General features: G+C 34.4%; 2 protein-coding genes across 2 annotated transcripts; one reads left to right on the top strand and one right to left on the bottom strand.

Moving 5' to 3' along the window:
• Positions 1-196: 196 nt before the first annotated feature.
• LOC145332026 (uncharacterized) lies at positions 197-26,111 on the top strand. Its single transcript, XM_080176935.1, has 10 exons — positions 197-293; positions 581-757; positions 1,278-1,340; positions 22,074-22,331; positions 22,595-22,664; positions 23,080-23,148; positions 23,889-23,957; positions 24,818-24,889; positions 25,198-25,278; positions 25,593-26,111. Exons 1-10 carry the CDS (start codon positions 267-269, stop codon positions 25,682-25,684), a joined length of 978 nt encoding a protein of 325 aa, XP_080033061.1. The 5' UTR covers positions 197-266; the 3' UTR covers positions 25,685-26,111.
• On the bottom strand, positions 16,901-18,103 carry LOC145332365 (uncharacterized). The gene is made up of 2 exons (XM_080177365.1): positions 17,543-18,103; positions 16,901-17,180 (listed from the first exon to the last, which is right to left on the bottom strand). Exons 1-2 carry the CDS (start codon positions 18,101-18,103, stop codon positions 16,968-16,970), a joined length of 774 nt encoding a protein of 257 aa, XP_080033491.1. The 3' UTR covers positions 16,901-16,967.
• Positions 26,112-26,479: the final 368 nt, after the last annotated feature.

Here is a 26,479-nt window from a genome sequence, read left to right as displayed (position 1 = left end):
ATAATTAAATAAAAAGTGTAAAATTACATTTTTAGTTGCATTATCATGTGTGTTTGAGAGATAGAGAAAGATTGCGTTTAGGCTGTTGATTGCAGATAATAATAGACTGAGTAGAGACTGTTTTTCTAAACCCCCATTGTTGGTTATCAAATGCAATTTGAAAAAAAAAATAATTTTATTTGAAATTTAAACCAGAGCCTTCAAAAGAAGCAAACCTTATTGAAGTACCAAACGTGGAACATATTAAAACTGAACTTAAACAAGATATGGAACAAACTTTAAATTCTTTTAAGGTAAAAATATAAAAAAGAGCAACTTTTAAATAACAGCCCACCCATTGCATTCCTTGTAGACATTTGTCCAGAAGTTTAAATTGGCATGATATCCCCCCCCCCTCTTTTGTATTTTTTCCTATGCTTAATCTCTGCGATGGGCCTTAACCTTGCAGGGCTGTCCAGTACCAAAGAAAAAATCAAACAAATGGAATGCTCCGCCTATCCTCATTGTCTATTTATTTGAAAATTAAGGGGGGAGGCTTTGCTTTTCTAGGTTTAATATTAAGGCTTTTGACTATTTTAAGGAAACAATGATGTCAGATTTAAAAGAGTTTGTGAATGATAAACTAAATGAGAATGAGAAAACAAGAAGAGCAGACTATGAAGCTCTGGACAAGAAGGGAGATAAACAATTTGATGAAATGAAAACATTATTGCAAGAAGCACAAAATCAAAACAGTAAACAGATTAATTCTTTACAGGTTCTATTCAAATTTATAGTGTTAATTTTCGTGCCATTTAAGTTTTTTTTTTTGTAGCAAAGCTATGTGTTTAGATGACTGTCTGTACATCTAAAATGGAATTATAATTTACTGGGCTTATTCAATATATAACGATTCCTATGACATATATGTATTCTGTGTGTGTGTTATTTTTTCTGTCTGTCTGTCCTTAATACAATTAGTGATTTTATTTTTACTCGGGATATGTGATTTACACGTCTTCATCTACTCAATAATTCTTAATTTCCGTCTGTCTTTCAATAATTTTTCGAGGGTTAATTCGATTTCTATGAGAAAACGTAATTTTTGCTTTTCCATATGAAATAGGAATCTGAATTTTTTTGGCAAAATTCCTCTTATTGATGACCTTTGATTCTAAGTAATTTACTTTGTCAGTCTGTCTGTTGTATTTTTATTTTTCTTGATTTTTTTTATTTGCTACTTATGAATGTTACCATCCTTGTTAAAATATTAAGAAATAAGAAAACTTAATGTTTAGGGGAGTTTAAAAGCTGAAATCAAAGATGAAATAGATAAGCTGAGACAAGAAATACTAGAGAAGGTAAAAAATATTATAATAAACGGCATATTTCCCCAAAGTGCCTTGTTGAGCACTGAAACCCCACACCCTCTAATTTTCTTTAAATAATTGAAATAGTTGGTTTGTTTATTACTTGAGATAAGTTAAGGTTATATTAGGAACTGAGAAGCAATATAGGGTAAGTCTGCTAAACAAATAGTTTTTAAGTTAGTATAATAATTGTGACATATTGACTATCTAGGGGTATTTTAAAAATAACTAGCGGTTACGCCCCTAAAGTTCTCTAGGGGCACTTGAGGGGGGAAGAGTTGGAGATGCGATCCTCAATTTTCAAATTCTTTGAACGTACATATGAGACTTTTACAGAAATGCTTCGCATCCACAACTATCTATCTATGCTTGATATAAAATCAACACTTTATAGATCATATTATGAACCTTTGATTGACACGTGCCCTGCAATTAACTAGTAGCACTCAGGGGCAAGACACAATTACTTTAGCTAGGCCCAAGGCATTATTTGTATCAATTTATGCATTCATAGGCCTGTCTCTACCTATATGACACCATATACGGGTAACGAAAGCCTATTCATGGTAATCTGTATGTGATTTGCTAATAGTATATGTTTATTAAAGATATTATGTTTATAGTTAATGTAATCATATAAACAACCAGTACATATATGTATGCCTACAACCATGCCTGATTTACGTCACATATTAACACACAGATATTTAATTGCACAGACAAACACTAAAATCCTGGTCCAGAGCTAATGTTATAGCATGTACCTCTTGAATTTATTCAGTTATTTACTAACTCTCCTACCATCAACTTCTCTTTCTGGCTTTAAAAGGTAATGACTTAGTTGTTTGGCATGCATTGTAGTTTAAATTTAGGCCCCTTAGTACTTAGCATGAATTGAGCTCAGGCCTTATGTTAGAACTCTAACACTTAGCACAATTCACTGCTTGGGACTTAGGGCACATTTCTGTCCTACTCTACTTATAATTTTAACACTTATCCTGTAAATATTTTCATACTTAACTTATGCACTTGTAATATAAATACACTTTATAAAAACATTTTCCTTCCTTAATACTTAATATACTTATATAATTCTGATCGAATATCAAAACCAACCATTTATTCTTAGGTTAAAACAACATAATACTTCGCGTGGGTCTTTTGTTGAGCTTCCACCAGCTCAACCAAATTCGTATTATACTTGTGGGAATAGAGGGTTAAGCATTCTAAACAAACGAACCGACGATGAGAATGTCTATGTGTATTGCATTAAAATTAGGTTTTAGTAGTACTCATAGAAGAGCGGTCTCCATACCTAATTATGGACAAACGCCCCATTCGCACACACAATGGTGCAACTTACCGGTTGTATCTTGGAAAAATTTTACTTCATAAATTTTTTTTTCTTTTTTTCCTTACCGTACCCGAACCGCCTAAGGCAGGTATTTTTACCAAAATCGAATAATTGTAGCTATGGCAAAATCGGATTTACCAAAACCTGTGATACTATTTGAGAGCAAGGTTAGGACTATGAGGCGTTTGAAGAGATAGGGACTGAAAGGCACGACACAAATGCAATTGAGAGCCTCGTGTACGAGCAGTTGCACTAGCTGACACTCTAGAGGCCCTAGAGAATGCTAGCATATTTGTGGCCATTGGTCGCCGCCCTATAAGGACACTCGCACTGGTTGACACTCTAGAGGCCCTAGAGAATACCAGCACACCGGCACCTCCATGTCCGCCTCTCTTTAGTAAAACACTTGATTTGGAATAATCTATGATTGAGCTATGTGCAAAATTTTGATTTCTGGACTTAGTCAGAATTTTGAAATTTAGGAGTTGTGCTAGGTGGCGGAGTATATATATAAATCTTCGGACTTAGTATGATTTTTACTTATTCGGAAATTCTCTAAGTGTTGAAATACTTGAATCTTTGATACTTAAACCAGAACTTATTAAGAATCAAGCATGGAGTAACTTTTCATTTATAAGCTATCAAAATACTATTTGTAAAGGACCATTTTGAACTGCCTTATTAAATGAAAACTTAGGAGCAAATCCTATAGAACACGGGAAACGCTGTTAGTTGGGATACATATTGTCTTTGGAGCCATGTTTCTGAAACAATATGCCGAAAGCAGTTAGTACTCTTGAGTCGTAGTAAAGGGCCAAAAGATTATTACAAACTTGTAGCATTTATACTCAAGTTAGACTGTACTAATACTTTGGTGCCGTTAGAACCGATTTTCTGAGATTTGCACTTACTTATACATGCCTAGGACTTATATTCTTAATGCAATTCTGATTTATATGCGGATGTATCAAAATAACTATCGCCTCTAAAATTTTGAGTTAAACAAAATATTTCAAAGTCTCAAAGATATTCTCAACATCGATCGGTTGGAATGATATAAGTGTAGACAAATTGCTGTATGCAATCAGAGAAATAACTCCAGAGACTTCCTGAGACTCTGAGCAAAATATTCCACTTTTGGACTTAGCACCGTTTCTATTTCTTTTGTTACAGAGAGAATCTCGAATTTCTGGACTTATAGTAATTTTTATGAAATTGTGAATTTGGTTGGAAATTTACCAAAATTCGGACTTGTAATAATTACGATTTTTCCAACTAGATTAACAAATTTCATTTTCCACACTTAAAAGAAAATTTTGTCTTAGAGTATTTTTGTCTTAGCCAAAATATTCCAATTATGGACTTAGAGAGATTCTATTTCTTTTGGTGAAGGATAATTCTAACACTCTAATACTTTATAATTTTAAAATCCTTAACTTAGCGAGATTTGCATTTAGTCAAAATATTCCAACAGTGGACTTAGAGTGATTCTATTTCTTTTGACTTATAGGCAATCTCTAAAGTAGCGTTGTGAATGAACTGTTAGGAAATTTCATCTCGGACAAAATATTCCACGTCTGGACTTAGAGTAATTCTATTTCTTTTGTCTCAAGAAAAATTCACTAATTTTGTACTTAGCATAATTTCATTGAAAGGTTATGGACTTAGTCAAAATTCACTAATTTTGTACTTAGCATAATTTCATTGAAAGGTTATGGACTTAGTCAAAATTCACTAACTTTGTACTTAGTATAATTTCAATAAGAAAATTTTTTTTTGACTTAGTCAAAATTTGCTAATTTTTGTACTTAAGATATTTTTAGATTTTTTTTTTTCCCAAGCCAAAATTTATTGATTTTGTACTTAGAATAATTTCCTTAGAAACTTTTTGGACTTAGTCAAAATTTTCCAACTTTGGACTTAGAGTGATTCTATTTTATTTTGACTTAGAAAGTTTTTAATTCAATCTTAACTTAGAAATTTTTTTGTATGTTCTTTACAAACATATACATAAATACAATAAACAGTTCACTCAACAATAAGTAGGACATGAAAACTAAATTTTTACTTGCTTTGCTAATGCTAAAATTTCTATTTCATGTGCCGCCAGAATTCAACAGACAACTTGAGAAGAGTTATAAACCATCAATCATTAGTGATAGTGAATATTAGTGATTTAAAAGTATAGTCAACAACCTAAGCCCTATATGTAATTTAAAAGCACACTTATAAGAGACAAAGTTCTAGTAACCAAACGCAGCAAAAGGTTGCAGCAGCCTATCTTGGGAGTCTTGGGACGTCTCTAAAAGAAGTAGCAAGTAATATTGGAAGTACTCTACTGTCTTTATAAACATCCGGATTAAAACAAAGAAAGAACATTTTCTTTTTATACCATTGAGAAAATTTAATTTTACTTAGGATTATTAGCATAAAGTCTATAACCAAGTAAGATAAAGTGTGTACATATAGTTCATAATCTTTATAATCTAAAATTGTTACTTTTTTTAGAAAAAAAAGTGCACTAATTCAGCTAATTTGATTTTCAATAATATTTGACCAAGCAATAACACCAACCTTGTAGTCTACTTTAAAGAGTTTGATTGACAACTTCCAGCGTATAGATTGATCACCTTGCGTAGGATATCACACTTCAGTAAGACACATAGAATATTGTGTTCTCACTAATTAAGTGGAGCACATCCGGTCTATAATAACCTTGAAAACAAACTGATTATATTCATATATATAGGACAATCTAAATTGAGTCTCAATAATATAGTTATAAGGATTGAAATCACAAGTGAAGCCCCATAATAATTCGCGAATAATACTTAGTAGGATTGGTAGGCATACCCTAATACAACTATAAGTATTGGGTGCGAGATCTTTGATATTCAGGCAAAACAGTTGCAATACTATTAGAATATAGACGATCCTTTGGGAGTGAACCTTAGTAAGTTATATTCATAAAGCCTTACAGGAATAAGCAGATTGTAAGCTACATATCCTTAGAGTGAAGTAAGAATTCAACAAGGATTATAAATTGCTGTTTTTCTCAACAATAACATTTGCTAGGAAAAGTCGACGCCTAAGCAAATAACAGTTAATTTGTGATAGTATATTAGCATACCCAAATTAACTTCGCTGCAAACTTTAACATTCTATCTAACTTTATAGCTAATTTGTATAGCTAACCAACCCACATTAGCTTTGTAAGCAAATATAGAATAAATCTAAGTAAAAGTGTTTCTACAGTTGAGCTTAATTAAGGATAAGAGTGCATTAGCGCACACTCCAGAATAAGATTCCAAGCTCACACGCAAGCATTCACGACGTAGAAACAACTGTAGGTGAAGTAGACAATACATACTCATCTATATTTAACAATTTTAAAAGAAAAATTTGTTATTGTAAACAATTCCTGATTGTTTTAACGTTAAGCGCATTAGTCGGTTTCTTCTTGTACCTCTGCTATTTAAATCCTAAAATAGTACAACATCTCATAAGCTTCTTTAAAGAACTCATAGAAAGTTTAAAAGCTTTAAGCTAGCTGTAATGCCATTATTTAATAAAAGTAAGAAAGATGACAACGCTGAAAAGGCGAACACTCCACGTCGAGGACGCTCGACGACGCCTGGAAGAAGAACTCCGTCAGCTGATGCAGCTTCTGCAGGAGATGATACACGAAGAGAGGAACCAATGCCCAACCAGGAGGAACCAGAACAGAATGGTGAGAGAACCAAGACGCCAGAACCAGACAGGGAATCTGTAAGATCCATACCCATGCGAGAGGACTCACCAGATGCACTGATCAGAGATCGATATGTTAGAGCAACACTATCAGATCCTCTGGGAAATTTCCTGTTCCCACAATTCCTGGATACAATAAGACTTTGTAACCCCAACCTACGTGTGGACTCAGAAATGATGAGGAACTTCTGTACCAACTACACACAGAGTATGAGGGAATACAAAGAGGAACAAAGACGTGAAGTTGAGTTAGAGGCCCAGCGTATTGTACAAGAGGAGAATGACAAACGCACTCAACGACACTTCAGTAACTTCACCAACCAAACTGGAATTAAACCACCAAGCAGCTATGCAAGTAAGAGCACCCTAAGCAACGATCAAAAGCTTAAGTTAGCCAATGGAACCTTCCCTCTCAAGCATTGCTTCAAAGGAGACGGCAAACCACCCTACATTACTGATTACCTATCAGAGATGAACACTGCTCAGGAGTTATGTAACCTCTCAAGATCAGAATTTGAAACCTTTATGCTTAGAACCACAACTGGCGAAGCATATACTACTATCCAGCAGAGTTTCAACCTTGGACTATCTATTGAAAGTGTCTACAATAGCTTACTGCTACAGTATGATATACTCATCAGCCCACAGGAAGCTCAAGCTAAGCTGATAGCCTTTAAGGGAACCAAAGCCATGTCATTCCCTAAGCTTGTCAGTACAATTCAGAATCTTGCCAGCAGAGCCGCTGTTCATTATACAGACAAGAAGGAAAGACAGAATGTATTCAACATAACTGCAGTGGAGGCACTCAAACGTAGCTTACCAACAAATAGCCGCAATATAGCATCTGAAAACCATCACAATCTCACACATGATCTTGGAAGATCCCCTACATATCATGAGTTGACCGCTTCCATGTATCCTAGAACTGAAGACCTAGATCTGGACCTACAGCAGAATGGTGTATCAGCCAGTTACAATGGAGACTTATCGCTTCATAAAAAGACAAACAACACCAACTACTCACATGACAGGGATACAAGAATGAACAGAGACAAACAGCCTGCTAAAGTTGCCGCTACGTCAAGCTATTATAAAAGGCCAACAGTTAGAGAAGTTACTGCTAAACCAGCCTATCCTAAAACCTACAACAGAGAAAACAGGGATAATAGAGATAGACAACCACAAAAGAACACCAAACAAGATTATCATATCTCCTATGGTACATCCAATAAGCGCTACTGCGGTGCATGTGGTCAAAATTCCCACAAAATATCAGATGGATGCAGACTACTGTGCGATGACCAAGGACGACAATATCAAACAGCACTAACATCCGGATACTGCCCAAGCTGTCACAAGAAGTATGGCAAAGACCTATACCACGCGCAACACCTATGCCCTGGACGACCAGCAATGATGGAACTGTACCATAGTGGTAAAGTAAGACCTGGTGGTGTGTTTAGACAGGCATATGAAGAATGGGTTGAGGCCAAAGCCAATGGACAATCCAAGGAGCGTGGCAGAACAGGTAGGGTTAACACTATCACCGTTCGAATGGATCCAAACGACCCCAAGATTTTAGCGGTAGATAGTTCTGCAGCTATCATGGATGAAAATAGGAAAATGTACCTGAACTGTTCCGGCTGTATGTCAAATGGAAACTACGATGTATACATGACAGCTTTGTTTGACTCAGCAGCAGACAGAAATATCATGTCAACCAGCTATTTTGGTATGTTATTTGGAGTACAACAAAATGAGGTTAAGAACCATCTGGAAAAGAGTGACATGGTTCTTGTCAGCTATTCTGGACACAAAATCCCAGTAGCTGGAGAAATAACTCTCATGATTCGTCTCACACAATTCTCAGGCATCTATAGACCAGTACCATTTATGATTGTACCTGAGGAACACAAGAATGTCACACCTATGATCATTGGAATGAACGGCATTAGAGATCTCCAATTAGGGTTGACTTTCGTTGCGGATAATCACCCGCCAGCACCATATCTATACTCTATGTTCCATCCTGGGAGAGTACTAGATAGCCTGTTCTGTTCTGATTATGAGTTACAACTCTGCACAGGGACAATAGACAAAATTGAGCCTAATGAAACTCAGACTATAGAAATGAACATCAACCATTTCTTCAACTTAGCTCCTGGAACAAAAGTCATTCTCAGCGATGACCACATTGCTAATGATAGAAATGGAGGAATCAAAATTCAGCCTGGACAAACGCAACTGACTGTCAACAACCGAGGACAACTTAGTGGAAGAGCAATGATAACAAATGTCACTGAACATGCAATCACTAACACTGTTATCACCGGATACTTGGAACCCAGCAACCAATTTGTAGTCAAGGAAATCACCACAGACTTTGATTTCACACAATCATTCCTACACAATGTATCTGTGACAACTGAGCTAGATGAGATTGTACAGGCCCTGGAACAACACGCAGAAAAGGCTACGGCTCCAGCCATCAATCAGATCTCACTAGACACCAGAAACCACTCAGTTCAACTCTTATAGCTACCGAAATACAGCGCCATCAATCTGGTAGAACGATCTTTTCCTTTAGCTGACGGATATATACCGAATCCTACAGCTATAAACAATGACACTCCAGTACCAGGAGTAGCCTTATCTGACTACCGTTCTAATATTGATGAAATTCTAACTACACCAGATCCTGAAAAGAATAAACTCTTTGAGAATAGCGATGACGTTATTGAACTTGGCTTAAAACATATAGCTGAATCTGATAACCTTATGGATTATGTAACAGAACCTACTGGCTATAGTGTGCCAAAGGACCAGTTTGTTAAACCAGAGGATCTTGTGGTGCTGTCAGACTATCCACCAGAGGTAAGACATTATATAGAAGACATATTCCTAAAATCTTACCCTGATATCATATCTACACATTCTACTGATAGAGGTAACATGAGTAAATATCTGGGCAATTATACAATTAGACTAAAACCTGGTCAAACTTTACCCCAGCATAAGAAATTATATTATTTATCACCCGTAGAGAAAATGCAAATGCAATCTATCTTAGAGTTTTTGTTAAAGAACGGCACCATTGAAAGAGCTAATTTGGATGGGGATTCCTATAACAACTATGCAAGCCCAGCATATCTGATTCCAAAGTCGGATCAGGGGAGCTGTCCTCGTTTAATTGTAAATTTTCAACAATTGAATCCTTGTCTGCAGTCTGAACCTGCACTGCTACCCACAGCAGAAAATTTGATTCAGTCACTAAGGGATAAATTTGTGCATAGTAGTAGTGACATGGCTAACGCCTTTCATAGTATAACGCTAGAACCTTCTTGCAGAGACCTAACATTGTTTGCAACCCCATTAGGAGCTTTTAGACACGCATCCTTACCAACTGGCATTAAGACTTCACCTGAAAGTCTATCACGCTTTATGGAAAAGATATTACACTGGGAATTGGTTTATGATGATAATGGTAATGTTGTAATGGACGGTGATTTAGCCAAGATGGTATACTCACCTATCCCAGAAGTCCAACACATTTACGATGATTTCATTGTCTCAACTGAACTAGCTAAAACTAGATCAGAATCATTGAATATACATTTTAAGATTTTGAAGAAAGTTATGGGGAGAATACACACGCATAAAGGAAAGATTAGTTTAAAGAAATCACAACTTTTTAAAAGTAGGGTAAATTTCTTTGGGTTCTTCATTTCACATAATTATTGCTGTGTAGATCAAAGGCGAGTACAAAAACTTCTAAATATTCCCATGCCTACTGATATTACTATAATGAGATCTTTTATGGGAGTACTACAAAGTATGCATAAACATTTAAGATTTGATATTATGGCTCCTACACATATTCTAACTTCACTTACTTCTACTAGAATAGGTAAAACTTTTGTCCCAACTCCAGAACAAAGACAAGCATTCGAAGACATTAAGAAAGCTTTAGCTTCAGGACCAATTTTTAGCAAATTAGTTAACTTATCGGCACCTAAGATTATCTTATCAGACGCAGCCGGCACCTCAACTGGCTCATATTCGGCAGTCTTAGCGCAAATAGTGACACCAGAATTACAGGCTAAAACCCTACCCCCTGGGCTAAACTTCGATGACCCTGTACACCATGTTATTTATGATAATAGGTTACCAATTTTACCCCTACCTTTGCAGAATGAAGGTGAAAACATTAAGGATTATGCGAAGCGTATGTCTGAAGATGGACCACCTGAGTTTGAATATTTGGCTAGTAAAACTTTGGGCTATCCTGAAGACACTGTACACAATAGTCTCGGGATATCTTTACAATTGCTTCTAGAACTAAATAAAGTTCAAACACCTTTGACCACTATCCTGCAAAGAGCATCAAAAATTATACGTTCTACGATGTTGAGACAAAAGTATATTCAATTTGTATTTAATAATGATAGGGATAAATTCTTAGAATTTATTCGCAAACTAGAGCATGGATATGTATATCTAGATCCGCAACAACTCATATTTGAAGCTCTTAGTGTAGCTATGTACCGTCCTGTGATAGTTATCACAAATATAGAGGGTGCCAAACCTGTCACTCAACACTGTTCAGACAAAACAAAACCCCCTTTTGTATTTTTACTATATGGACACAAAGAGCAACACATAGTAAGACCCGCAATGGTCTCATCAACCAATAGCTTTAATTTAAAATCTTTAGCATCTATGTTTGAAATTATCGCATATACCTCAAAGAAAATTACCGTTGCTGAGTCAAGATTACATATCATAGACATTGAAATCCTAGGAATTATTTATGCAGCAAACTCGTTTAGAACTCTAATAGGTCCAAGCTGTGAATGTACTTTGTTAACAGACGCAAAGTGTGCTTACTATCTCTTCAATCCTAAAGCATTAACAGCCGTTAATAAGTTGAAAAGGTGGAATACCACTCTGTTAACTCTAATACCGAAGCTAACAATGTCCTTCTTAAGAGGAGAAGACAATTTGGCAGATTTCTTAACAAGGGCATATAAGGCTACTCTACCAAGCATTAAAAAAGTAGCCCTACCTAAATTTGTTAAATCTGGGTTTGAAGATAACTTACCCCAATATAAAGTTTGGACTATTGAAGAATGGACACAGTTCATTATGGATAACCCCGACTATTTGGGTTATGATGAACAACCCCCACAGCCAAAGCAACAAAAACCCAAAATCACCATAAATTCACTTGCCGCAGAACATAGAGTTATAGGCAAAGTACTAAGACCTTTGGAAATCCTAAAAGAAAGGATTAGCATAGAAAATATAATTGCAAACCAAAAAGAGGAATACTCTGATATTTACACACGTTGTCTAACCTCTAAATCAAATACCTACACTTATAAAAGACAGAACTACGAACTTAAAGACACGATTCTGTTTACAAAAATAAAAGGAGATTTAAAAGTTTATCTCCCAACCAAACTACTACCAGTATTAGTATGCTATACTCATCTTTTGTTAGTACATAGTGGAGAAATTAAAATGCTTTTGAATATGCAAAATTTCTTCCACCCTAATCTTAAGAAATATGTTAGAAATTACACTAGATCTTGTTTAAATTGTCAACTTCAAAATTCATCTACTAAACTAGAACAAGTAGGAACTTATAGTACAATTTCAAGACCTTTTGAATGTGTAAGTATTGACTACATACAATCCTTACCCCCTTATCGTAGTTATAATCATATCCTCACTATAGTCTGCCAACTAACAGGAATGATTCTTGCATATCCCATGAAATCACTAACATCCCGTGAATTTATAGACAAATTCATGTTTTATTTCTATCCTAATTTCTCCCCCAGACAAATATTGTGTGACAATGCAAAATCATTTTTAGAAAAGCAAAATTTGATATTCTTTGCTTCTATTGGCATCCGAGTTTTGTATTCTACTGCGTACTTTTCACCCTCTAAAGGATTGGTGGAAGCTAGCAACAAAGTAATAAAATGGCCAATCATTAAAATTTTAGCGCAAGACTCAACAACCTCATGGTTATATCTACTACCGTTAATAGTCCGACAATATAATTGCACTAAAATACCAAAAACTGGATTTTCACCCATGGAATTATTATTCGGGACACGTAGCTCCCTGTCTAAATTGTTCTTTGGAGCAATAAAACCGGATGAATATCACCCTGAAATAGCACGCACAGAAGCTTATGTGCAAGACCTCTCAGACGGTATACAAGAAAACCTGGACATTTCAGCAAAAGCTATTGAAAAGGGAAGGGAGGCAAGACTAAAGTATATTAACAAAACCCGCATACACAAACAATTTGATATAGGAGATCTTGTCTTGGTTAGAAATAACACTATTACACCTGGTGTTAACCCCAATCTTAGACCTATCTATCATATTTCACCCTATAGAGTTTTAGATGTAAGCCCTAACAGTTGCACGCTTGAAAGAATTTCTGACAAGAAGACTGAAATATTTAAATACTCTTTCAATGAAATCAAAAAGTTCAAGCCAATTGACGAACATTTTGACACCCTCCCAGAGGAAATAAGGGATATTATCACAAAGCCTTATAATAAACTCACAAATCAAGAGATAGCCACATTAGTTAAAAATGACACACTTCCGCTTATATTTCCGGTTAATTCAAAAGATCCACAACCAGGAATACGCGCACACTCACCCTTAGAAACACGAAAAGAAGCGTCACAAAATAAGAAACCATTAGATTCTGATTCGGACATAGAGGACTCAAGTGCCGACGAGGACATGACACTCGATTCCGTATTTATTACCGGAGGTCGACGACTTAGGAAAATAAATGATAGACATGTCAGATTTCGGAATGGCACAAGTTCACAACCATAATTTACATTTCCATTTACCCTGTAAACTTGTGAACAATATGATAATATGTTATTCTAATCTGATAACTAAGTTATCATATTCATGTAAATTTTCCCACTCAAGGTTATATATCCAGTGGTAAAATATACATCTTTTCTCTTCAGCAGGGGAGACCAACTATATGCAATATACGTCGACTAAAGAGTCGATCCCTTCAAAAACACTTACATAAAAAAAATTTGCATATAGAGAGTTTTGAGTCTGTATAGGCAAACAGAGTCAAACGATTGATACAGATTGTACAAAAATGCGAATGTTACAAATGTTAAATACGCACCCTAAAATATACACAAAAACTATTTAAAACATTTAATACAAATTGTACAAAGTGTACAAACATAACAGTACTAATAGGCAACCTATATATATACGCCTTGAATTATGATGAGTTGATTAGTTATTAGAAACTATAACCACTCTACATACAAAAAAAATATGTCAAAAACTTTAATTATAACTTCGGACAGGAAACGCCCACTCAGAATTTTAGTAGTAGTAAACAATAACGATAACTTAAATTTTACCCTGAAATTGAGTCAGTTTACTATAACATATCCACAAGTGAGGAAATCACCAACCTTGTGAAGTACTACAGTTATCACATAACACGTAAGTCTTAACAGAATATCTTACAAAAGTTATAAAATGCAAACTAGATTCCGAAAGCCTATGCCTAGATCACAACGAATTCTACATGAGACCTTCGCAAACCTAGTAGAATATTGTTATAACTTGCTTACGATGATTAAAGAAATGTTAGCGTTTAAAATTAGTTGTGGAATCAGCCAACCTAGTCGTATTGTACGATACTTGCATTGTCGTATACTTAGAAACACTTATAGAGACGCATACAACCGTTTGGTTATACGGTATAGACAGCAAGAGTATAGAAACCGACAGACTATAACAGACGAATTACGGGCAGTAGCACGCCAAATAGAGAATCTGAGAGACACAGTCCTTCTTATTTCTGGACATTGTACTCTCCCCACTATCCACGAAGAGTAAACTAGATTACAACTGATTCTTATAATCTGATTTCTAAACAAAGACGTACGGACGTATCCTAACGATATAAAAGTTTTGCATATGATAAAACCTCTTGTACATATGTGTATTGATGTAAAATACTTATATTCTCATATATCTCTATGTAATTATTGAAAACGATAGAAAATTAATCGCATAAATCATAGTAGAGATATCAAAAAGAACATAACAAGAAATTTTGTTATTTATACAAGTTATCATAAACCAAGTGAATGTAAGCTAAACTAAGCACTTTGCAAAAATAAACTTTAATTACGTATCTAACTAAATTAAGGAACAGACAATAATACTTATAGAGTAGCTACGTAAACGAGAGTTGTACACAACAAATACTAAATCAGTAAATAACAGTGTATACGCTACTTAAAATTGCTATATTTATTTAAACAAAAGTAAATAATCTTTAGAAAGGTATAAAAATTTTGACAAATATTTTTCTTTGGTGAAAACTTAAAATTAAATCAATTTTGAAAACAGAACATAAACTTTTATTTTTACAGTATTTGAAAAACATTATGATAGTAAGAAGTTTTCTGACAATTTAACATCTTAGTTAATATAATTTGGACATAAGCTGTATAATGGCACATAATAAAACTTCGAGATTGCTAAATGTTGAGTTTATACATAAATGTTGAATTTATACATATAAAAAGCACATAGCCTAATAACAAGCTAACGGGAGCCAAACATTTAACTCTACTTGTTGGAAATAAGACTTAGTTTTAAATCTAAAGGGACATAAGAACATTTTACCTTGAGACTTTAAACTTTATGACTATTGTATTGAAATTTAAAAGGGAAACGCTATTTATTCTAAGCCTTACTAATTAAATAAAACTTCCTTAATGAGATCATCCAATCAATGATATTACTTTAATTACTTGAGTTACAAACAGTCTTTACATGAGTTTTCTTAAAAAATACTTGAATAAGCGTATGTAAATAATTTTGTCTAACGTCAGTCTTTCGGTCTACTTAGATATTGGTTACAAAAAAAAAAATATATATGCTATTTACAAGTCCTCTCTATATCACAGCACAATTAAAATTCACGATTAATGCACAGGGATGGATATAAATGAAATTTAGAGAAAAGGTACTGAGTTGCGAGTTCGATTAAATATCTATATATACATGACCCTTACAAGCTAACAAGAATGAATAAACTGCGACATAAGGCTGTAATTACAGTTGTTAATATACTATTGAGAAAGAAAAAGGATTAGTTCGCTTACGAAGAAAGTAATTAAGAATTGAATGAAGTTTTAAATTATGGGCATAAAGAAAATACAACCTTATAATCATTTCCTTACATACTAAATATCCTTACAGACTAAACATATATATACATAATATAATGGCAGAAGTGTAAATTAATGTTTGGCTTTGTACAGTATAAAAAAGTCATAATGTCTAATAACAAAAGTCTTTACTTCATAGTGATTACTATTTTGACTAGTTACATAAGAATAGAAAATCTGTAAATTTAGTCACATGTTGTCTAAAACTGGTCATTGTCTTAAAATTTGTATGTCATATTTTCAACCAAGCTAACAGCGCCACTTTACGGCGTACGTCTAGGGAACATGGGACCCCGACGTCGAGGGACTCCCTCGACGCCGGAATCCTCTGTCCTGTTATTATCTGAGGAATGCGTAGCTGAATTGAAGCTACTCTCCGCTGATGTTATCTCTTCCAAGATAGCAGGCGTTGGAGTACGCATGGAGCGGCGCAGACGTTCTAAACTGAGGACCCGCAGTGGAGTGGGGTACTCGATCTCATCAGTCACCGCATTAAATCTAATGGGCGGGAGATCGGGGTCCTCGATATCGTCAACCAGTGGGACTAAACTGGCCGCATCCTAAAATTAAGAAAAGGGACATTATTAGACAATCATGTTAATAAATGTTCACAAGAAAATTTATCAACGCTAATCCATATATGTTTGTGAGTCAATTTTTACTAATACTTTATCTAGAATCTTGCTATTAACTATTAGGAAGAAATTACACCATAGTTAAAGTAAAGTTATTGTCTAAAAGCATAGCTATCTGAGCTAAACAGCCTAGTCTAAGTTACGTAATTTTTGCAACGAAGAAATATTATAAGAGCTTATCAAACTTACCACAGACAAATCAGCTGCAGAAGGAGATTCAATGCGACTTAAGCACATAATAGAGCTCAAGGAAGAGCTGTCGCTGGATCCCTCAGCTGTCCTCTCAGAGCTGACTCGATTACACCTCCCCATATTGGTGTAAAACTGTGCCAGGGGGATGGAGTTGGTCGCCTAAAATATAATAGATCTTATTAGTTTAATCCCAACGCCAACAACGAGTCTAGGAAAATCAGGAAATGAGAATGCCTAAAATCCTGTAAAGCTATATGATTAGGTAGCAATTCAACCCACTTTATACTAGAATTAAAATCTTAGATCGGTTCAAAAATGCTTATGCAACCATACATTTTAAGATTAATATTCTACCAATAAAAGAATTTTAGTTGCAAATACCTCTAGATACGTGTACAAATATACAGCCTCTTTCTAAAAATTAATAGAAAACTAAAGCATGGATACTTACATGTAAACGCTCTGTTTGATCAACGATCAACGGACGGAAGCCAGGACTTCCCGTCGAGGTTTCCAAGCCCGCAGGCACATTTCTTCCAGTAACCCGATCCTCAGTGGCAGACAAACAGTGTACGGCAAACAGGCCAATTCTGGACCTTACTTCTGCTGGAGTCGATGGACTAGCAGAGGGAGCCTAAAACAAAAGGAAAACATTAAAGTCTTGATCTAACATTTAAACCCCCAATGAGAAACGTACGGCACGAGCAAACTCTTAACCTTCCCAGAGGGAAATAATATTAGGTTGCTACTTAAGATTTTAGTAAATGTTAACTGGTATCTCAACTTAATTGCGGTAACCGAGCGGATTTCTCTGGCGACATAAAACGACGACAAACGGTGAGCGATATATATGGAAGAGCCGAAAGTCAACGTTGAGGAAGTGAGAATAGGACAGAACAACCCTGCAACAACATGATGCTTTATTAGACAAAACGGGTGGCAAAAAAAAATTATACAAAACAAAAAAAAAGAAATATACAACAGAAGAAAACTCACCTGTGTATCCGACAGAATATCATCAATCTCAGAGGACGCGGCTTCATACATGGTGTCCGACGGCTCCGCAGTTGGCGACATAGCCCCAGATCTAGTCCTGTTGGTCCTGTTACTGCAGTGAAGAAGCTCAATGGTCCTGACGCCTATGTTTCGGAGGCGCGTACATACATCTCTTATCCAGCGAGCCAGCGACCTGTCTGAGGTGTTGTCAATACGTGTTAGAGTCTCAAGCCCTACAGCACCGAAGAAGACCACTATGAGAGCACATGAAAACAAGCCTAAACCCAACAACATGTTAATTAAGCCATCCATGTTGAATGTGTCCAGACTCGTCTTCTGGTCTCTCCCCAACTCGGCAGACCCAGAATCACCTCCGGCAACATCGTCACCAATGTCACCGCAGGAGTTCTGCATCACCGAGTTGAGGAGAGACCAGATGATTTGTATCGTTCTACTAAGCATCAGTGAGAGATGCTCGTTGCCGAACATCTCCCCTTGATCCCTTTCGGACTCTACAGTACTTGTACTCCCATAGTCATCGACATCAGCAAGGCTTGGCATCCCGGACTGGTCGCTGTACACTGAACTCGAGTCGTCTAAGGAGTTTTCAAGAAACGAGGAATTGGCAAGAGTGGCCGCAGCCGCCCTCATTGATTCCTCGAATCTTTCCTTAATATTCTGATGCGCGTCCAGGCTGTCAGGCACATACATTATGAGCGAATGTAAATTTAAAATAGAGGACTAGTGATTCTGAAAGGCAATATAGTAAAGTTAATTTTATGAAAAAGACTGTACACACGAATGTTTTTGTATTTTAAGCAACTATGGTTGAACCTCCTAACCATTAAACTTTGATTTATCATCTAAAAGTAAAATTCTTTAAGTTAAAGAATATGTAATTAATCTTACATGATTCAACGCTTAAAAATAGCTATCGTTAAGCTATTCAAACATTAAAACTTTGTTTTATTAGATTCAATTAAGTTAAAGAATATGTAATTAATTTTACATGATTCAACGCTTAAAAATAGCTATCGCTGAGCTATCAAAAACATATTCATTATGATGTATCAAGCAATTAAAAAAACTTATGTACTAGCTAAATCTGAATATCTTCAATGATGTTTAAAAACACTCTCGATAAAGCTAGCTAAATATAATTTTTGTAAGCGACCATTTTTTTTAATATGGTTGAGTTACTCGTAACATAAATAACCTATCAATTAACGTCATTATAATTGAATTAAGTAAAAAGAAAATCTTATTTTAAAACCTATAGTAAAATTGTTTTAGAAGATTTGAATCAGGACTCAATAAGTTTTGATTATAAAAAGGGAACGCTGTAATCAAAAGTTAAAACGAATAGAATGATGGAACATATCTGTGTCAATATAAGTTTTGTTTATGATGAACGAATTTAACTTTTGCAGCAGACGGAAAACGTAAACAAAACAAGGTACATCAATTTACCTGATGACTCAGATATGTCCTATCAAAACTACAAATATTATATAAAACAAAATTGTCATATATTGAAGACGTACCCATATTGCTTCTAACCCACTTTCGTTTAAAAACACAGTGATAAAGGCCTTATCGACGAAGAAAATAAGATTCTTGAGTCTTAAATAGCGGCTAACGAATGCAATAATGGGCATATCAACAATCTATAACATAAAAACATTCATATAAAACAAACGGGTTACTATATTTTATCACTTTTATATAAATTCTCTTGGAATTTAGCGGTAAAATTAAACACTCGAACGCAAGCTCCGCTCGCAAAGACAATTATTATATAAATGAGCATAATTACTGGGCCGCCAGCTTTTTATAACCTCGCTCAAATCCAACCCCTATCACTTTTGACCGCCCAAACATAAACAAAGGGTTGACAACTTATTGTTACGTAAAATTTAATTACGGACGTCGAACGATATATTTTGTAGATATTAAGTCTAAAAGGTACACTTGATAGCGACGTAATGTAAGATATTAGTCTTTAAAATGATTAAAATTTATTCATGTTAAAAATAACATAAATACAGTTAATGCCAACAATGGTATAAACCATATGTACATATACAAAATATACAAACAAAGGGTTACCAACTATTGTTAGTAAAATCTTATATTTTTACATACATACGAGTAATGTAACCAAAGAAAATAATACGATATGTAAATACTAATTGTACTTTTTATACTTTTTATGTACATTTTATATAAAATATTGTTTATATTCAGGAAACAGTTATATTTAACAGAAATAGAGATAACTAACCAATCCATTATAGGTCTATCTGTAACGAAAGAATTTCTAGAATATCCCAGGGATAAAAGGATTAATAAAAGATTATTAAAACTTCTTTTGTTTAGATTACCATAGCCAGGATACCCCAAGGAACCGGATGGAGCACGCGCACTAACTCTTTTTAGGATCTACCATGGACCAGCCTGGAGATAACCTAGATGATCATGGAGTATTGGAGCCCTACCACCACCCTACCTTGGACGGATTGCGGTTGTGTTCCTGTCAACACCTTGACACTATAGACGAGAACAACAACATCATCACCACACCAGAGTACGATGGATTCTCAGAGAACCTGTCCATCACCATCAGGAATTTCTTGTTAAATACAGCCCTGACTACCAGAGAAGATAGTAGAGTGGAGACCGATAGTGACACTAGCTCCAGCAGCACACTGTCCCTCTCTACCAATGACCTCAACCAACTCTACTATGACCTGGAAAATCACTCAATCACCTTGGACGAGAATGGAAACGAAGTAGCACAAGTGGACGCCCTTGGCTACATATCTACCTCACCCCCAACCTCAACCTACACTTCGAACGAGAGCACTTCACCACCTAGTTCATCATCAGAAGAAGCTGAACTATCCAGAACAACCAACGCAAAAACATTTATTGATGTGACAATGTTAGATAAAACTAAACCCCTCAAGAAAAGAATGTATTCTATTTGGGAGGTTTATCATCTTGTATACCCAGCTATGAAAATACGCAAAGCATACTTTCTTAATGGAAAGCGTATTTAACTTAGCTTGGAATACATTATAGTTTATTATATATGCCTATATACTGGGACTACTAAACTTTTTCTTTTTCTCTTTTTTCTTTTTTAACAACTTACCCCCATTGGAGATGCGATCCTCAATTTTCAAATTCTTTGAACGTACATATGAGACTTTTACAGAAATGCTTCGCATCCACAACTATCTATCTATGCTTGATATAAAATCAACACTTTATAGATCATATTATGAACCTTTGATTGACACGTGCCCTGCAATTAACTAGTAGCACTCAGGGGCAAGACACAATTACTTTAGCTAGGCCCAAGGCATTATTTGTATCAATTTATGCATTCATAGGCCTGTCTCTACCTATATGACACCATATACGGGTAACGAAAGCCTATTCATGGTAATCTGTATGTGATTTGCTAATAGTATATGTTTATTAAAGATATTATGTTTATAGTTAATGTAATCATATAAACAACCAGTACATATATGTATGCCTACAACCATGCCTGATTTACGTCACATATTAACACACAGATATTTAATTGCACAGACAAACACTAAAATCCTGGTCCAGAGCTAATGTTATAGCATGTACCTCTTGAATTTATTCAGTTATTTACTAACTCTCCTACCATCAACTTCTCTTTCTGGCTTTAAAAGGTAATGACTTAGTTGTTTGGCATGCATTGTAGTTTAAATTTAGGCCCCTTAGTACTTAGCATGAATTGAGCTCAGGCCTTATGTTAGAACTCTAACACTTAGCACAATTCACTGCTTGGGACTTAGGGCACATTTCTGTCCTACTCTACTTATAATTTTAACACTTATCCTGTAAATATTTTCATACTTAACTTATGCACTTGTAATATAAATACACTTTATAAAAACATTTTCCTTCCTTAATACTTAATATACTTATATAATTCTGATCGAATATCAAAACCAACCATTTATTCTTAGGTTAAAACAACATAATACTTCGCGTGGGTCTTTTGTTGAGCTTCCACCAGCTCAACCAAATTCGTATTATACTTGTGGGTATAGAGGGTTAAGCATTCTAAACAAACGAACCGACGATGAGAATGTCTATGTGTATTGCATTAAAATTAGGTTTTAGTAGTACTCATAGAAGAGCGGTCTCCATACCTAATTATGGACAAACGCCCCATTCGCACACACAGAGTTGATTTCGAAAACCCATTTTTTTTATTTTAGACTAAAAAGAAAAATTAGAAAAAATTTGGGGCAGGGATTTAACTTTTATTTTTTGGGGGAAGGGTATTTTTATTTTTATTAGGTGGGTTGGGGGTATCCAATCTCCAGGAAAATAGCTTAAAACCACCCAAGAATCATTAGGTATATTCCCTGAAGAGTAGAGCCCAATCAGTCCAGTGGTTACTGAGATCTTAAGCTTCAGACTGACAGACGGACAAACATCGTTCTACTTTTTATTATAGCTATATTTATTTATGTTTCAGTATGAAAAAGAATTAGAAACACGGCAAAAAAATGAAAAAGAAACAGAAAATCATTTAGAAGATTCAAAAATCGAAGCCACAGTTCAAGAAATATTATCAAAACCAGCTATTACCAGCAGCAGAAACTTTGAGTGTGCGAGTCCGCTGGTGCATGAAGCAAATTCAGAGAGAAAATTTGAGAGTAGAGTGCAGAATGAAATAAGTTCTCTGCAGAATAAATTGAAAACTGATTTTGCCAAGGAGATTAATAATATTGAGGTAAATTTTGCTATAATTTCTGCTATAAAGTAGTTGGATGTATGTAAGTTTGTATTTATTTATTATACTTAGGATCTCATGAACAGCTCGACTAACACTTCGACAATAATTAGAGAAGGTTAAGCTGAAGAAAAAATATTAATTACATATTTAATGCCAACTTATGGACGAAAAACCTGTGATATAAAATAAAATTAACATTTGATATTTTCTTTATGAATAATGTTATCCTTGTTTATATATATTTTTATGTTTATTTGTAGGCTGAAATTCAATCATTGAGATCCAGATTAGAAAATGATGGCCATACTGTAAATATTTCCATGGATCAAAGTAAGTTTTTTCTTTAAGTACCCGTTTATCTCATTGAGTTAAGGTTTTTTTGTCTGTAGTTTAATTAACTGTTGTAACGATTGAGTTCTCCCTTTAAGTGTAGATTCAAATATGTCCAATAATGGTTTTAGGCTATTTTTTGCCCTTTTCTAGCTCTTCAATATATTCAACAGAATAAATTTAATATTTTACTTAATAGAGTAAAAACTAACATTTTTATTTACTCTTACCCATTTTTTATTATTCAAATTTGAAAAAACTGATATTTTTAATATTATAATTTTTATTAGACCTTTTTTTTGCCGATTACAATGAGCATAGCAAGTATGTTTAGACGCTTGCAGCCACAAAAGCTCTTTTTTTAAAAGTAAATAATCGATTCCAACAATATTATAATGTTATCTTTTGTGATTAGGTTCGATGACAAGTTCAGGTGATGAAGAAGAATTGCCACCAAAATCTAGAAAAAATAAATATAAATCAAGTAAAGAATTTCTTTATCTATTCATGTATTGAAGTAACAGGATAACAGACACGCCAACACATAGACAGACACAGATCCTTTTTTTATTTAAAGGAGGACTGTAATAGACATAATTTTTTTACTTATATGGACATCTAATAACTTTCTTCTTTTACTAATGTCTGAAAATATGTTCTATAGAATTTCACAAAAGTTTCGTTGCTCTTAGCCGTAATCGTCTTTGTCTCTAAAGTATTATTTACTTTTAATGCTGCGCTACTTAGCCTCAGATAGACTTTTAATACTGCGCTACTTAGCCTCAGATAGACTTTTAATGCTGCGCTACTTAGCCTCAGATAAAATTTTAATGCTGCGCTACTTAGCCTCAGATAGACTTTAAATACTGTGCTACTTAGCCTCAGATAGAATTTTAATACTGCGCTACTTAGCCTCAGATAGAATTTTAATGCTGCGCTACTTAGCCTCAGATAGGCTTTTAAGATCTTATTTTAGTGTATCTCTAAACTAAACATTGCTTAATAATGTGCATGGTTATATGGTCAAACGTTCTTCAGATAAAAAACTCTTTGATTTCACAACCTTTGTCTGGAAGTCTTTCCTGTGCATGGCTATGAGTTGCTCCTGTTTTGGGCAAAGGCATCTCCCTGCTATAACTAATAACTGACATAGCAGCAGGATGATGCGCTACGTCGTGGGTTATGCTGCGCTACTTACATATATGACTGTTCTTTTCTTGGTAGGTATGAGAACTGCCTGGACAGCCGCAGATGAAAGTGATGCTGACAGTTTGTATGACAATTCTGTTACAGGTAGGCGTGTAATATCATGGTAAATTTTAAATTATGTTATTTTAAAGTAAGATTTGTTCACAGTATAAAGCTTGCTAATAACGGGTCTAAAAAAATTAGAAGCCTATACTGCATAGAAAATAATAATATCCTATAGAGATCCAGTTTCTTTAATATTGTTGAAAACAAAATAGATATACAGACATAATTGTTGACAGACGAACATTTTTTTTTATGGCAAATTTGTGCATGTAGAAACCAATATGTTTAATAATCAAATGCTGCTCTAAAGTCACACCGTAAATCATGTATTTTAAATATTTTGATCATAAATATACAATATATTAAACAATACTTGCAGAGATGGGTTTTCGAAAGAAGAATGCCGCGTTTTTTCGACACTTTTTTAGACCTGTCGTCTTCGTTCAATCAATCATTACTATGAAAAGGCCCTGTAAGATTTAAAAAGGGTATACAACTATTTATTTATTTATTTCGCTTTTGTTGGTAAGGCTTTTAAAGAATAAAAATGAATAATCTTAAATACATTTTTGCTGTATGTTAATTAATGCATCTTTTTAGACCTTTTTAGACATTATACAAATGGCTGAAATAATAATTTTAAAATTTTGAATTCCTAAGTTGTATACTCTGTTTAAATCCTACGAGGCATTTTCATAATAATGATTGATTGAACGAAGACGACAGGTCTAAAAAATGTCGAAAAAACGCGGCATTCTTCTTTCAAAAACCCATCTCAGATATTTCACTAAATAAGCATTATAAATATTTAGACCATCGCAAGGGCTTTAGACAATTTGTCGAGGACTTCTTCCACAAGCAAAATACCTAGTTAATCTAACTAATATTGTTCTATTAAGAGTTGAATAAATCACTTGGACAACTGCTGCAGAGAGTAAACACGATAGAGAGAACATTGGTTCCATTCACAGGTTTATTATTCTCATTTTATAGACTTTAGTTGATAGGAACTGAGTAAATGTCGTCTTTGTGTAAAGTTGTTATGGTAATAGAGTGAAAGTTGGCAATAAATAGACTTGTCTCATATAAGTGGACAAAACTTGATTTAATTAATCCAAACAATTAAGATTTAGAGTAAAATCTTTTCCAGTTGGAAACCGTTTAATATCCACAATTATCGAATTATACTGTAGAAAATTTCAACAAATATAAATAAAACTCATAAAGTTCATACCAGTTTTTTCGGCCTCGACCTTTTGTTCTTAAATCTTTTATTCAGGCAAAAGAGCAACAACTTCATGGAGATGGGAGGATGACAGTGGTGTTATGTCTGTCGCCAGAAATATGGAGAGACATCCAGGTAAAAGTATTTTTTTATCAAAATTTAGCAAATAAAATTTTAAATTAGCTTCAGTGATAGGACAATAAAATAAGTGGGAATCTTCTTAAAGATTCTGTAAATTATTCTTCTTATCAATTCATTATTATAATCAACGGCTTTTAATCAGAGGCGTTCACATTTACTATCCAACCCCCTGAAAAAATTATTAGGGGGGGGGTGGGATATACCCCTCTTGTCAAGGGTCTACAACCCCCTAATACAGACATTGTGGTTAAAAAACTGCCATCCCATAAATCTTCAATCTATTAAAAATTAATTGAAAATTATATTAGTGAATACGGGAAGCGACGCGATGACCGCCTTGGATATTCAGATCAATCAAACCAAACAATGGCTGAGAGAGAGAGCTATGCAATTGAAATAAGGATTGTTCAATTACACAGGGATGACAGACAGTGTCAAATGCTTGTTTCAAGTCACAAAAGAATACCAAATTAAAAATATATTAAATTTGCAGAAATTTACATAGTTCCGAAACTTACATTTATAACTTGAATTGTATTTTATATTATAAACACTTTCAGTTCTTATTATTATTGTACTGCACTGCCATTATCAATTATTTTTTTCCAATCTCGTAAACCTCATTAATTTGTAACATTGAAAGACTTAACAATGTACTGTATGAATGGTCACAAAGTCATTTCCTAAATCCGAGAAAATTTCGATTTTTTGCTCGTATTCATCCTGAATCCCTTTCTAATTAATTAACATTTAACTATTTTGACAATCTGGTTCTAATAGACAATTAATATTGAAAGAAATCCTCGGATAGCCATTAAAATATTAGTGCGATTCACTCCCATAATTCTGCTTTAAATATTGTTTTTTTTTTCTCCTTCCTTCCTTCTTCTTCAATATTATTATGACCAGTCTTACTGTACATAACTTTATGTGCCAAAACTATAAAACCTATGTTCAAATCTATGCAAAACATTGTTATTAAAATTATTTCATTTTCCATATGTCATGATTTGTGTTTTAATTGATTTGTATTAAAATAAATGTAACCAGACTTTACTTTATTTTTCAATATTGTACACTACCCACTGCGCCTCTAGGGGCTCCATATTGGAAGGGATAAGGAAGGGCAGAAAATAGCCTAAAACTGTACAAAGACTTATTTATACTAACAAAATAGCCTAAAATCATCTCATGA

The sequence above is a fragment of the Acartia tonsa genome, chromosome 11 (assembly GCF_053477335.1).
Source record: "Acartia tonsa isolate MP-2025a chromosome 11, ASM5347733v1, whole genome shotgun sequence".
Classification (NCBI taxonomy): Eukaryota; Metazoa; Arthropoda; class Copepoda; order Calanoida; family Acartiidae; genus Acartia; species Acartia tonsa.
This window is presented reverse-complemented; position numbering and strand designations above follow the sequence as displayed.